The sequence below is a fragment of the Zingiber officinale genome, chromosome 1A (assembly GCF_018446385.1).
Source record: "Zingiber officinale cultivar Zhangliang chromosome 1A, Zo_v1.1, whole genome shotgun sequence".
In the NCBI taxonomy this organism is placed as follows: domain Eukaryota; kingdom Viridiplantae; phylum Streptophyta; class Magnoliopsida; order Zingiberales; family Zingiberaceae; genus Zingiber; species Zingiber officinale.
This window is the reverse complement of record NC_055987.1, coordinates 21,545,067-21,560,449: the sequence shown is the minus strand read 5'-3', so window position 1 is coordinate 21,560,449 and position 15,383 is coordinate 21,545,067. Positions and strand designations below refer to the sequence as shown.

The 15,383-nt window shown below is 48.9% G+C and overlaps 1 protein-coding gene across 1 annotated transcript; it reads right to left on the bottom strand.

Moving 5' to 3' along the window:
• Window positions 1-384: 384 nt before the first annotated feature.
• Window positions 385-2,359, bottom strand: LOC122020505 (cationic amino acid transporter 5-like). Its single transcript, XM_042578463.1, has one exon. The coding sequence runs from the start codon at window positions 2,287-2,289 to the stop codon at window positions 475-477; it is 1,815 nt and encodes a 604-aa protein (XP_042434397.1). The 5' UTR covers window positions 2,290-2,359; the 3' UTR covers window positions 385-474.
• Between the last annotated feature and the right edge of the window lie 13,024 nt (window positions 2,360-15,383).

The window sequence follows — 15,383 nt, the reverse complement described above, 5'->3', positions numbered from 1 at the left end:
ATCATCCAACTCACAATAATGAACCTTTCTAGTTGATAGATTTTCAGTCATCCATATTCAATTAGTACGAATTCCAAATCTCTCAAACTTCTCCGAGGAAGAACAGACCTCTTGAAACTAAAGAGAACCAACGTGAAGAACTGCACTTTTTTTTCTCTCTAAGAAGAAGCCCTCATATAAATGTTTGAATGGAAGGGTTGAGCAATTCAGGAGTCTTCAAGCAGATTAAACTCCCTACAGGCCTACACTCCGTTCATCTAAAAGCTCTATCCACAGCTACACATACAAATAAATAAAACCCAGACCATCATAACACAAGTATTCTATTACCCTCAAACACCATTCGTTTCTGTGTTTTCTGATTAGATTTTTTTTCAAGAAATCTTACTGCAGAAGCCATTCCTGGAAAGGCTGGAATTATAGAGCTGTAAGCTACAAACTTAGTTCCTGACAACGAATTTTACGTCATTTACTTCATGCGCCTTCCTCAGCTTTCTCCAGCTTGCCCTCCATCTGGTTCTCTCTATCTTGCCTACTCAGATCTCTCCCTTCCACAAGATTTGGCTTCCCGTACCGCCGATGCGCCATGTCGTAAGTAGCATGCAGTCCAAAGAACAAGTAGTAGACCAGCATGAGCAAGGAGCAGAGTCCAAACCTTATGAATGCGTCCGCTCCCAACGATCCCATCAGGAACAAGTTGGTCGCGATCGACAACGACGGCAGCCACGGCACCAGCGGCACACCCCACACTCTTGGCTTCCGGCACTGCGGCACCAACACCTGAATCCCCAGCGTGCCCGCCACCCACAGTGGCACCGTAATCGTGTACCCGACCCATCCATGGGGCCTCAGTCCCCAGTACGCAGCCGTCCCCATCGACGAAGCGATTATGACGAGGAGGCAAATCACCAGCTTCAGGAGGTCCCTCTGCTCCGTCACGCCCCTCTGGTAGTACCGACGCACCAGCAGCGCCGTCGCCATCATCATGAAGATGAATAGCGTGCTCACTGAGAGAAGGGCCGTCAGGATGTCGAGGCTCGAGAACAGAGCAATGCACGCGGCGGAGATGGTGATTAGGAGAGTGGCATAGATGGGCGTTCCGGTCTTGGGGTGGACGAGCGCGAACAGGGGAGGGATGATGTGGCTCCGGGCGATGTGCGTCGTGTAGCGCGCTTGGCCCAGTGCGCCGACGAGCAGCACGGTGGTCATCCCCTTGAGCGCACCGAACGCCACCACGTACTGCGCCCACTTGAGCCCCACGCTCCTAAACGCAATAGAGTAAGCCGCTTGCTCGTCGATGTCGGTATACGGCTGCATCATGGTGAGCGCGAGCGCCATGAGGCAGTAGATGACGGTGATGATCGTCATCGAGCCAAGCAGGCCAAGAGGTATGTCCCGCGATGGGTTCCGCGTTTCCTCAGCCATGGTGGCTATGTTGTCGAAGCCACCATAGGCGAAGTAGACGATGGCGGCGGCGCGGAAGACGCCCTGGGAGCCGAATGGGAAGAAGGGTTTCAGGTTCGCTGGGTCAGCGTGGATGAATCCGCCGACGATCACGAAAGCGATGATCAACGTGTGGAAGGCCGACGCAACCCAATTGAAGTAGGAGGTCTTCTTGGTGCTGGTCATGGCGATGGCGGCGGTGATGAAGAGGACGATCACCGCGATCGGGTCGAGGTAATTGAAGTTATGTGCGAGATCGGTTCGGATGCGCAGGGAGTTATTGGGGAGGTTCAGCAGCGTGGTCAAGTAGGAGGTCCAAGCCCTGGCGACGGAGGCACTGCCGACGATGGACTCCAGGATCAAGTTCGCCGCGGCGATGAACGCGGCGAAGTCCCCTAACTCAACCCTTAAGTAAGCGAACGAACCGCCGGCTACGGGAATTTCGACGGCGAATTCGGTGTAGCAGAAGACAGAGAGCATGGCGGAGAGGCCAGAAGCGACGTAAGAAAGGACGATGGCGGGGCCGGCGTGTCTGTGGGCCTCTTGGCCAGTGAGGACGAAGATACCGGCGCCGATAACGGAGCCGAAGCCGAACCAGGTGAGGTCCCACCAGTTGAGGCAGCGCTTCATGTCGTGCTCGCTCTGCTTCCGGACCTCGCCGAGCTCGTTGTCTTCGTCGGAGCGGCCGAGTAGCCGGTCCCTGAAACGGAGGCGCGTCTGCGACAGGGCGGCGAAGTAGGTCGGCCAGGACTCGAAGGATTCCTCGGGGAAGAAATCCTCTTTGCTCCATCGCCAGTAGCTCCTCCTCGACTGGCTCTCGCCATTAACTGCTCCTTGTCCTTCCATCGAGCTCTCAGTCAAGGATTCGAACACAGTTCCTTTTCTTTACTTAAGATCTGAACACACTCCTGGATGATATAAATCGACCACTCAGTGCTGGGTCAGGTAGTAGATAACGATCGTGTGGACTTGTATAAATGAAACTTGGAAAATATTGCCTTCTAAGTCGTTGGATGACAAGGACAGCCTAAGAATAATCTTGGAATTTCTAACATCAGCTTGATGGATGGCTGGTGTACATATTAATAATATGCTTTCAATAATCTTAACCCTAAACCCGAATACATAAGGATTAGATAATTTTATAATTTATCTGTAATAATAAAATTTATGTCGTATCATACACCAGCTTGTGAATCTTTTTTGAAATTCATACGGTATTTTAAAATTTGGTCGATTACATTCATGATTATAACCCATCAGATTTAGCTTCCAAGTCATTCTGGAAGCAATCATTTTCTCATGCACAGACCTTAGATGCAATCATTTTCGACTTTGCTTTTGTTGGCACATAAAGTCGGGAATTTATAACATAGAACCGGGGATTAAAGTCTTCCTTCGTCAATCATTTTGTCACGTAGCTTTATAAAAAAAAACAAAGTAAATAAATAAATAAAAATAAAATTAAGGCGGTTCTTTGTCTTTAATTGGAGCACGGACTTATCACGTTAGCGGTTTTTTTTAGGACGGTCAAGAAAGTAAATTGATGCGTTGGAATAGTAGAGCCTCTTTATGTTTACTTGTCAAGATATCTTTCTACCTGGAGAGCCGAACAGGATAGGTCAAGTTAATAATAAATTGATTAGGGTACGATTGATTTGAATCTGGTCGATCGGATAGGGTTCGGTCAGCTTTTATTCGGGTGACACTACCCTTGATCGGTAATATCTCAATCTTTCCAAGTGGTTATTCTCTAGATCCCCGACCGACAATGAATAGGTTCTCCCAAACGACTATGCCTTTGTTCCACCTGAATTAAGAAAGGTCTCACTGGGTAGATAACCCATGTATGTGGAAGAGGAAACACACTATATTGAAGATCATTGAGGGCATTAATGATAATTATTATGGGTAGATAATCCATGTATGTGGAAGAGGAAACACATAGAATCTGATCTATCTCTCAATTATAATACATGCGCATATATATGTGTGTTCATAGGGTCAGTAAGATGATGTGGTTAGGAATCAGGACCACAAGAGGGTCAGAAGTCAAGCTTATGTGGAGGTCAGAAGTCAAGCTTACGTAGAGGTCAGAGGTCCAGCCTCCATGGCTGGTCAGAAGTCAAGCTTACGTGGCCAGGGTCAAAGTGTCAGCTGACGGGGCGGTCAAAGGATAGGATTATAAGTCGGACAAGTGCTAGCCCTGTTAGCGATCAAGGACCGGGCCCACGGGCCAGGTACAACTGAGGACGGAGCCCACAAGCCAGGTAAAGGTAAAGGAAAGAAGGACCCTTGCGTAGAACAACCTGGGTGTGCAGGTCGGAACGGACAAGCCATGGATAACCACAGAGGCAGGTCGAGATACAGACCTGGGCGTGCAGGTCGGAACGGACAAGGCATGGATAACCACAGAGGCAGGTCGGGATACAGACCTAGGCGTGCAGATCGGAACGGACAAGTCATGGAAAACAGCGGACAGAGGCAGGTCAGGATACAGACCTGAACGTTCAGATCGGAACGAACAAGCCATGGAGAATAGCGGGCAGAGGCAGGTCGGGATACAGACCTGAGCGTGCAGGTCGGGACGTACAAACCATGGAGAACACTAGACAGATGTAGATCAGGATACAGACTTGGCGTACAGGTCGGAACGTATAAGTCATGGATAACAGCATACAGAGACAGGTTGGAATACAGAACGCGGAGTATAGACCTAGCATCCAGGCACTACAGGACAAACAAGTCAGGGAATCACAACTGTCTGTCAGAGAATGCCAGAGAATAATTAGTGTGTCAGGGAATATGCGAACAGTTGGGGCTCATTACCCCTTTTGATTCCATCGCCAACCTATAAGAAGGTGCCACGTGTCATTCACCGTCAGACAAAGCCTGACAGCCGACATTCCCTGACACCCATCAGACCCAGAAACTTCCGTTGCAGTATAAAAGGGATGCTTTGTCCCTTATGCAGGTATGCTCACTCATCATTTTCTCACTAGTCTTTACTTTTCATCCTTTCTCTGTGTTTTCTGGGGAAAAAGTACCTGACTTGAGCGTCGGAGGGCCTGACCCGGGATCTTTTTCCTTGGTTTCTGGTCTCTAACGACTGGGGTGCTCGTTTGAGTGTGCGCAAAGTCGTATTGTCATCACCTTGGTCATATTCCTTTATCATCCGCTCGTTCGAACCTCTCCGCGAGGGGGGGGGGGGCAGGTAGATCAGATTTTGCGGCGACTTCCGTCAACTTCCAGTACATCGAGGCCCGCCTTTATCCGACTCAGCTTCCGGACGGGATCAAATTTGGCGCCGTCTGTGGGAACACTATAGCCTGTTCCGGAACGTGACGATGGAGGACTCAGGACACATCAACATGACCATGACTGCTAGAGAATATGAGTTCTTCAAGGAAGCAAAGAAGAGGGTTGCCTTAGAAAAGCAACAACAAACAACTGCTTCTCGACCAAAAAAGCTACCGGATGTCTCTAAAGAGCCTGCTCACGCCTCAGACCGGGGCTCTAAGCGAAAACAACCTCTGGAATTTGCCCCTGCCTTCTATAGAGAGCCGGGCCAGGGATACTATCAGCCAGACCCTGGATGTTATAGCCACAAAGAGCAGCTGCAAGTCTTAGTGGCCAAAAGTTCTTTACCTAAAGACTCCAATAAGGGGAAATCTATCATTCCCTGTGAGGAACGCCGATCGGAGCCGAAAGAAAAAAAAATCCCCTTTTCTTCTAAAATCTTGGAAGAAAAGTTTCCTAAAGGGTACCGCCCCCCTGCTATAGGGGAATATGATGACAGTAAAGATCCTGAAGACCATCTTCGCAAATTCAAGAATGCATCTCTGTTACATGAATATAGCGACGCTGTTAAATGTCGCGTGTTCCCGAATACTTTATCGGGTTCTGCCCAAATATGGTTTGATGGACTGCCACATAGGTCCATCACCTGTTTTGTTGACTTCAAGAGTGTCTTCCTGCGCCACTTCGCCAGCAGCAAGAAATATCAAAAGACAGATCACTGCTTGTTTGCCCTCAATCAGGGATCTGCGGAGCCATTGAGAAGCTATATTAAGCGCTTCAATCAGGTGGCTCAAGATGTTCCTTCAGCCACATCCGAAATACTCATGAGCATCTTCTCCCATGGTTAACTGAAGGAGAGTTCTTTAGGGATCTCATTAGGAATCCCGTAAAGAATTTTGATGAGATGCTGGAAAAAGCGGCCAGCTATATCAATGTGGAAGAAGCGCAGGCGGCGCGAAAGAAGTCAGACAAACCTCCTCCCGCAATAAACCGGTCAGAGAGAAGAGTACCTTCGCCACCTGCTCAGCCTCTCCCACCTGCTCGGGATGCCCGACCCACTTTCCATCCCGGTCAGGATACCCGGTCGGTGCCACGGGTAGCTGCAGTTCAGGTCCCCCGACCTGGTCCCTGGGGACCACGCTATTGAATGTACCACCGATCCCACACGCACGCCACCAATGACTGCTACCAATTCGCCCGGGATGCCCGGCTAGCTGCTGAGAGGGGTCTATCGCCACCAGAATTGGCCCCTCAAGTTCAGCAAATGATGGAGGAGCGGCGCAATGCTACAGGACAGGCTGCCCGACCCCGAGTTGAGCAAGAAGGACCAAGTACACAACCACTAGGGCGCGTCAGAGGAACAGAAGGAGCCCGTGAGGTAGAAAATTAGGGCAACGCAGCAATAAGAGATATAGGAATGATCTCCGGAGGTCCCACTGATGGAGATTCAGGCCGGGCGCGTAAATCCCATGAGCGTCGATTAGAGATTCATGCTGTGGGGTGTAGCCGGGAGCAAGCTGTCGGCCTGGTCATCAGTTTTGGACCGCAGGACTTGGAAGGACTTGAACTGCCCCATGATGACGCTCTCATCATCAAAGCCATCATAGCCAACAGTCGGGTGGTTAGAGTCTTTGTGGATACGGGCAGCTCGGTAAATGTTTTATTCCGGTCAGCTTTCGAAGAAATGAAGATCGACGCCAGTGAGCTCCAGCCAGTGGCTACCTCCTTGTATGGTTTCACTAGCAATGAAGTAAGACTCATGGGCCAGATCAAATTAGCTATATCTTTGGGAAGTGAACCATTGGTCAGAACTAGGAGGAGCATTTTCCTTGTAGTGGACTCGCCCTCCTCTTACAAGGTCATTTTGGGCCGACCGGCCTTGCATGAATTCCGGGCGACCGTCTCCACATTTCATCAGAAGATCAAGTTCCCGGTCAGTGATCAAGTTGGGGAAGTTAGGGGCGAACAGCGAGTCTCTAGGAAGTGCTACATTGATATGGTCAAGGTAGAGGCTCGCAAAGCCCAGAGAACTCATGATGGGGCTGTACATGCTATCCAAGAAGAACCTTTGCCTTTGATCGAAGAGCCTATCCCCTGGGAAGAAGTTCAGCTCTACCCTGAATGCCCAGAAAGCCTGACTCGCGTGGCGAATGACTTACCTCCAGAGCTCAAAGAGGAACTAGTTCGGTGTTTGACTCGCAATAGAGATGTCTTTGCCTGGTCCACTGAAGAATTACCTGGGGTCAGGCCGGAAGAAGCTGAGCACAAGTTGCATCTTCTACCAGACGGCTGACCTGTGAAGCAGAAGAAGAGAAATTTCTCGGCCGACCAAAATAAAATTATCAGAGCTGAAGTAGATCAGCTCAGGAAAGCAGGGCATGTTCGCGAAGTGCAATTCCCATCTTGGCTTTCCAATGTCGTCTTGGTAGTAAAACCCAATAACAAATGGAGGGTCTGCATAGACTTCAGAGATCTTAATAAAGCCAGCCCTAAGGATTGCTATCCCTTGCCTAGGATTGATTAGCTGGTGGATTCGACGGCAGGTTGTGAAAGAATCTGTATGCTAGATGCTTATCAGGGGTATCATCAAATCCCCTTAGCCACGGAAGATCAAGAAAATGTTAGTTTCATCACGAAAGATGGTACTTTTTGTTACACAGTCATGCCTTTTGGGCTCAGGAATGCTGGAGCTACATATCAGAGAATGATGGACAAGATCTTCCGCAAGCAGACCGGGCGCAAAGTGAAGGTATATGTAGACGACATACTTATCAAATCCCCCTGGCCATGAATCAAATATCTGATGTGGAGGAGACCTGAGGCACCTTGCGACAGTATGGGTTGAAATTAAATCCTTTGAAGTGCCTCTTTGGAGCTAAGGGAGGGAAGTTCTTGGGTTATCTTATCACTGAGCGAGGAATTGAAGCCAATCCAGAGAAAGTCCGAGTACTCCGAGATATGAAGGCTCCCCAGAACTTGAAGGAGGCTCAGAAGCTGGTTGGCAGGATAACGGCATTGTCTCGGTTTATTTCCAGAGCGACGGACAAAGCGGCACCCTTCTTCAAAGTCCTCCGAAAAGCTTCTAAGTTCTAGTGGGATGAGGAATGCACACGGGCCTTTGAAGAATTAAAAACCTATCTGGAGACACTGTCTTCCCTGTTTAAACCCGTCGCAGGGGAACCACTCTGGATTACTTATCATCTACCCTTGAAGCTGTGGGGGCAGTACTGGTGAAAGAGCAAGACAATGTACAGAGGCTGGTGTATTTTTTAGTCATTTACTAAAAGGGGCTGAGTCTCGATACACAACTCTGGAAAAATTAGTTTATGGATTGGTACTTATGGCTCGACGTCTACGACCTTACTTTTTGGCACATCCTATCACGGTCCTGACCAACAGTACAATGGGCAAAGCTCTAACCAATGTTGAAGTTGCAGGCCGACTCATCAAATGGGCGACTGAATTGGGAGAATATAGCATCGCATACCAACCTCGAACCGCTATTAAAGCACAGGTCTTGGCTGATTTTCTGACTGAGATTCATCAGCCCGACTTAGAGGAGACCTGGAAAGTATATGTGGATGGATCAGCTACACGTCAGGGGAGCGGTGTGGGAGTTCTTCTGATATCTCCTCAAGAAGATGTTTTGCAGCTGACCATGCGTCTAAACTTCAGAGCCACTAATAATGGAGCAGAATATGAAGCTTTATTGGCAGGCCTGCAAGCAACTCGGCATGTAGGGGCTGCCCGAGTTATCATTTATTCGGACTCCTAATTAGTAACTCAATAAGTAGTTGGCAACCTTGGGATCAATAGCGACAGGTTACAAATATATCAGGAGGCTTATGAGAAAATGAAGCCAGAATTCAAGGAGGTCATTATAAGCAAGATCCCCAGATCTGAGAACGACAAGGCTGATGAGTTAGCAAAGATGGCCAGCTCCTTGACTACGTGGGTGCTAGATAGGCCAACAACCCAGACCTTCTTAATAGCCCAGATAGATCTGCAAAACAACATGGACGGGATTATTGACTGGCGGACACCTATGATTACTTATCTTCAGTAGGGCACCTTACCCACAGATTTGGAACAAGCGCGGCTAATCAAGAAAAAGGTCCATGCATACACCATGGTAGGGGATCAACTATACAAGCGGGCATTCTCTCGACCTTTACTCAAATGTATAAGTATAGAAGAAGTTGATCAGGTCTTGTGAGAGATGCACTTAGGATGTTGTGGCAGTCATGCAGGAGGTCGAACCCTTGCTCGTAAAGTGCTGCTGGCCGGGTATTTCTCGCCTACTCTGCAAAAAGATGCTCACCAGTTGGTGAGCACTTGCCTGTCTTGTCAAAAACATCAAAATCTGACACATACACCTACCTCGGTGTTAAAGACGTCTATGGTTTCTTTCCCCTTTGATCAGTGGGGTATGGATATTGTAGGACCTTTCCCTATGACATCTGGCCAAAGGAGATTCTTACTGGTAGCTGTAGATTACTTCTCGAAGTCGGTGGAAGCGGAAGCTCTGGCCAGGATTACCGAGGGAGCAGTTATTCAATTTTTATGGAGAAACATTCTATGCAGATTTGGTATACCCCACAAGTTGATATCAGATAATGGGAGACAGTTTCAGGGTCGGAGGATCCAGGCCTGGTGTTTGGGGTTTGGCATCATACAAGCCTTCACCTCCGTGACTTATCCTCAAAGTAATGGGCAGACCGAGGTAATCAATCGAGAAATTGTATGAGGGCTTAAAGTCAAACTGGATCATGCTGGAGGAGATTGGGTGGACGAGCTACAAAGTGTTCTTTGGACCTACTACACAACGCCACGAGAAAGCACAAGCCTTACTCCATTCCACCTGGTCTACGATAGTGAAGCAGTGGTACCTGTGGAAATCGGGGTGCCTTCAACAAGAAGAATTCTGTATAATGAAAAGAACATTGAACGACGGTTAATAGAGCTGGACCTCATCACTGAAATCCGTGAACAAGCAGCAGCTCGGCTATTTGCATATCGACAAAGGATGCGGTAGAATTATGATAAGAAGGTAGTCCCTCGTTTCTTTGGGGAAGGAGATCGGGTCTGGAAGTGAGTCAAACCCGTGGGGGACGTGGCTAAATTAGCACCCCAGTGGGATGGGCCTTACAAAGTCATCAAAAAATTATCGTCTGGAGCTTATTACTTACAAGATGACCAGGGCAAGAAGTTAGATCGACTATGGAGCGCTAACTACTTACGACCTTACAGAGTCCAAAGAAACATATAAAGAAGAATAGGCTGGGCTATAGGCCGAGCTGTCACCTACTTGACAGACCAGAGTAGCAGACCGGGGAAAAAGCAGACCGGATAGAGCAGTGAGGGGATATGAAAGCGGAAATTTTATATCCTAATATTTATTTCGACAAACTAAGTAATTTTAGCAAAAGTAAACCTTAAAGTGCAAGTGGAAAAATAGTGAAGTAATTCACAAGAAATTGTTAAGTCATTATACACAAGTAGTCAAGAAAGATCATTTGAAAGGAGCAAAAATCTCATCCAGAATCTCCTTAAGGATCCGGTCATGATCTAAAAACTCAGCAGGAGGAGCTGATTTCAAGTAGCCCTGTTCATAAAGTTGTCACAAAGCCCCAGCCGCACCATAGATGACGGACATGGAGAAACGCTGCTCTGCTTGTGTACAGAATTTTGGAGAATGCAGGTACAAAGCGCGACTCTGTTGACAGCGACATTCTCTCCTTTATAAATGGCCAGGGCTGTAGATACTCCTTCTGCAGTAGCCCGGGCCTAAGCCAGTTCAGTTCGGGCAACCAACAGTTCTGCTGCTTGAGAGGTTAATTGGGCCGCCTGAGATTTTAGTTTCTTGTCTTGCTACTGCGCTAAGGTTTCGGCGGCGCGTAGCTTCTGGGTCAGTTGGTCAACGACTCGTTGGTGCACTAAAGCTTGTTGATCCATGCGTTGCTGGTGCACGACATCGACCTGACTTTTTTCTTCCTTAAGGCCTTTAAGCTCGTGGTTAGATATCGCCAAGGATACTTCCAGATGATTCTTCCTTCTGGTCAGATCCTTTATTTCGGCTCTCAGGGCATGACTAACCTGCGTCGGGTTATTTAATTGAAGCTCCAGTTCAGTGACCTTGTCCCGCAGCATCTTATTTTGGTGATGAACAGCATGGAAGGATTGGTTTATTATCAGGGACTCTGCACAGGCCTGGGACATAAAGGAAATATCTGATAAGAGTAGGAAGGATAATAGTTGTGGTACTCATGGAAGCTTACCTTGATATACAGCTCAGAGAATCTATCCATCTGGGAAGGGGCGACAAGAGTTCCATCTAATGCATACTTTCTTCCCACAAAGTTGCCAAGCGACCTTTCATTGTCAAGGAGCTGGTGGAAACATCTTGCTGTGACTGTAACTCAGCCTCATAAGGAGAAGTGGTACGATAATAGAGAGGAACAGGCGGTGGGGGTTGGGAAGGCCCCGCAGTTGATCCAGAAGGCCCAGCAACCGACCCAGAAGGAGCTGTAGGAGGCGCAGGAGACGGCTCTAGCAGTGAGGTAACTGGTGAAGGGCGATGTGATGGGCCGGCTTTGCTTCTCTGATGCTGCTGCGAGGTGGGAGGTTGAGTTAGCGGAGGCTCAACCAGAACCGCGGATGAATCAGGGGGAGCATCTGCTTGACTCGGGATAGGAGTCGGAGTTGCGATAGGAGGCGAAGGAGGAGCTATTACAACAAGAGATGAAGGAGAAGGAATAACGGAAGGGCCCAAGTCTTGGCAGGGATGGGGGGCTCGGTGACGAAGTCTTTGAGCCAAAGGCTATTCATCCAAGTCAGAATCCTCGGATGGTAGCTGAACCCTGCATCGAGAGGAAGAAGGGGCATCTCGACCCACGTGATCATTCATAGAATGGGCCCGTCGAGCTGCTTGAGAAGCTTCTCTGAAGGCAGGGCTGACATAGGTGACATTGGCTAATCTTCGACCGAGGCCGCGACCAGGGATATAAGTCGGTCGAGAGGGATTGATTGATTGAAGAGGTGTCTGAGCAAAGGGCCGGGCTGTTGGCGGGGCCCGGGGACAAACAGGGGCGGCAGGCCTGGATGGAGGTGCAGTCCGGGGACTAGTGGGGTGAGCAAAGGAGGCAGGTCGGACAGTAGAAGATCCTCTGCGAAGGGGACGGGGTCGGAGATTTGTAGTGGTAGCCATACCGACACGGGTCGAAGTCGAGTAGGGGAGCGATCTCCTTTCTAAGATAACTCGACCACGTCTCATTATCGCTATATCGCTTATAGGAAGAGGTTGAACCTCTGAAGCACGGGTTAAGACCTCAGCTGTACAAGATAAAATAGGAGGTCAGTTACAGTAGGAAAAATAGAATGCTTATGAAGTTGTAACCGAACTGAAAGATATGCTTACCCAGGGAATGAGGCGTATTAGGAGTAAGATAGCTTAGGCGGAAGTAGGATAGCAACTCCTCAGAAAATAAGCGTGTTAAGTTTAGTTGTCATCCTGCTAAGCGAGAGAAAGCCTCTATATAGGATGTATCGAGATGAAAATCCTCCAGTGGCGGGCTCGGGGGAAGTGACGATTGCCATTGCAGGGGCCACTCTACCTCATGAGGAAATCGAATGAAGAAGAATTTGCTCCTCCAGTTCGGTTCAGAAGGTGGTAGGGGTGAGAAAAAAACAATTCGAAGATGAGGCTGGAAGCGAAATGTGCCTTCTTCCTGTTGCCAGAGGGTGAAAAAGCAGTGGTACAAATGGGCAGACCAGGACAGCTCGCATACATCATAGAGCACTACAAATCCATAGAGGATCCTTATAGAATTCGGCGTCAGTTGTCCCAGGGGAATTCTGAAGTGGCGGCAAACGTCAGAAAAGAAGGGGTGGAGAGGAAGACGGAGGTCGACCATAAATTGCTCTTTAAAGAAGGTGCAATATCCATCAGGGGGAGCGGATAATTGGTGTACTCCAGTGGGGATGATCACATGGGCGTTATCTTCCACTCCGTAGGTATATGGCAGATCATCCCGGTCTGGTTCATCGAAAGTGGATGAGTCAGGAAAATACATTGCCACCAAAGAAGACAGAAGAGAGGAGGATGCCATGAGAAAAGAAGCAGAAGGAGAAGAGATCAAGCGGGAAGTTATCAACTCAAAAACAGAGATTTGAGAGTAGTAACGGATTCAAGCGGAAGGAAGAAGAAGACGTGCAAAGTCTGGAGGCAAAAGAAAGAGGAGATTATTTATAGCTGCTGGGCAGAGGGACAATTTCGTCAGGCATCATCCACCGGTGCCAAATAATTGGCGGGAGCAAAAAGGACCGATGGATCTTCTTTGAAAATAACGCCGAGGTATATTTGGAAAAGTGTTGGCGCGAAATACGAGGAGATGAGTTTCGGGAAAAGACGCAACCGTCTTAAAGTGTTCTCTGATTCCCGGTCTGGTCTTAACTCTTGATTTCTCGTTCTAGAATTATTCGGACCTGGATTACGGTGGAAAAAACAGATCGGGGGATATGGCTGAGCCATGGTGGTCAGCAGAAAAAGGCAAGTTAAACAAGTCGGGATATAAACGCAGACCAGGGTGATTTGCTAAGCCAAGTTGGGCGGTCAGCAAAAAAAGGCAAGGAAAATAGGTCGGGGTAAAAAAGGGAATCCCAACCGGGGCTAAATAAAACTTGAACCAGAGGGTTGAAGTACATCTACATATTGCCACGGTTCATACCGATCGGGAAACATACACAAGGCAACTGATAAGAAACTAATAAGCTAAGGAAAGATCAAAGACAAGCAGTCATGTTATATCATAAGAAGGTCAGCATATCATAAGAAGGCTAAATAATCCAAGGCAAAAACAAGTTCGAAATTACAGAGCAAATAGTTTGGGTGAAAGTTTGGCAATTTCATTTGTACACTAAAGTCCAGCATACAGTGCCCCATCAAGGCTCAGTATCAGCAGGGGGCTCGGGAAGGAGAAATATGTCGTCATCATCTTTGAAGGAAGGAAGTGACCCGGCTGGAAGCTCGTTCATCAGGCGAGTGGTATCCAAGAAGTCTTCAGAAAGGGCAGAGCGAAGCAGATCCTGCTCAAACATTTGACGAGCCGCGCCGGCCGCGCCGGCCGCGCCGTAGCATAGAATAAGATTCATCAGACCTCCAATCTTCCGCAAGAAGAAAGGAGATGCGACGTAGGACCGCCTGTAGGCTCTTAGACGATCAGCTTCTCCCACCCGGTAATCTGCTAGCTCTACCCGGGCCTTCTTAGCATCGGCTTGAGCCGCAGCTAAATTTGTTTGACTCTGGGAGGCGGTCTCTTGGGCCTTCAGAAGATCGGCCTGCTGTGATGTGAGTGTTGCTTGGCCGGCCTCCCAGCGACTTTGGAGGGCCTTCTCCCGGTCGACACTGGAAGTGAGCTAACCCTGAACGTTTGTTAAACTTTTCTAAAGAGTCTCATGGGTTTCTTGTAGACTCTTCAGATCGAAGGATAGGGTGGTCAACTAGGCGTCCTTCTCATCCAATTCAACTACCAGCGAGCGACGCCGTTCTGCCTCAGAAGCTAGTTTGGACTCGCTGGTCTTCAGAGCTACCTCCAAGGTCTTTATTTTGTCAAAAGCAGCGTGGGAGATGTTCCTGGCAGATTCTGCAGACTCCCCAATTAATCGAAGATACCCTGCCAAATAACCAGGCGTTGGGTTGAGCGGATCGCGAGGAGTTAGCGGCAGCTCCAACTCCTAGAGACGAGCCTTTAACACTTCATTCTCCCTCTGCAAGCGGGAGGCGTATTGAATGGCACTCAGGTTGGCGGAACAGGCTTGCGTTAGATATAGGAAGAAGGATTATAAGAGATTCCAGCAGAGGAGCCTTGATAAAAGAAAATTTATAGAAACTATCTGGCGAGAAGCTTGATCCAGCCCTTCCATCGGCGGATTGTTCCAAAATTTTCGATTGCCTGATCGCGAGGATGCGGCTAAATCGCCCTGCAGCTGAACCAGGGCAATCGGGGGAGGAGCCTCTTCAGTAGTCTCTTCGGCGGCATCGGGCTCGGTGGAGGAGGGCAGACGCTAGGAGACGGTGAAGGCATATTTTTTGGAGATCTTCCTCCTGGTTCGAGGAGTGGAGGCCGGAGCAGCTAACGGAAGGGAGGCGGATAGAGTTGTAGAACTCCCGGGCTGGTCAATTACAAGAAAAGGGATCTGCCCGGGAGAAAAGGCTTGGGCGGGAAGAGTGGCCTGCTCGGGGGATAGATCTCGACCGGGTGTCAAGGCAGATATTCGGGGCGACAAGATGAGAACCTCTGGCCCCAAGGCAATCTCCTAGTCGGGAGTAATAGACCTGGTTTCTGAAGATTGAGAAGTTGCGCCTGAGCGATGGCCAAAAGGAAGAGGTGGAGGAGACGCTTGAATCACTGGAGTAACCCTCTTCCTTTTGCGCTGGAGTCGTAATCATTTAGCGGGTAGGGGAGACGCGGCTTGCTCTTCCTCGGCCTGCTCCAAGGTGGCAAGGACTTCCACGGGAGCAGCATCCAGGGGAAGAGTGGGGGAAGCTTCCTCCCGAACTGACACAGTTGGGGCAGATTGTGAGGCAGAAGGGGCAGACTGTGAAGAAGCTGCCAAGCCTTGTTTGAGCTCCAAGCTTACGA

What these genes read in the sequence shown, in the direction of transcription:
- LOC122020505 (XM_042578463.1), bottom strand. Translation starts at nt 2,289, where the DNA reads ATGGAAGGACAAGGAGCAGTTAATGGCGAGAGCCAGTCGAGGAGGAGC.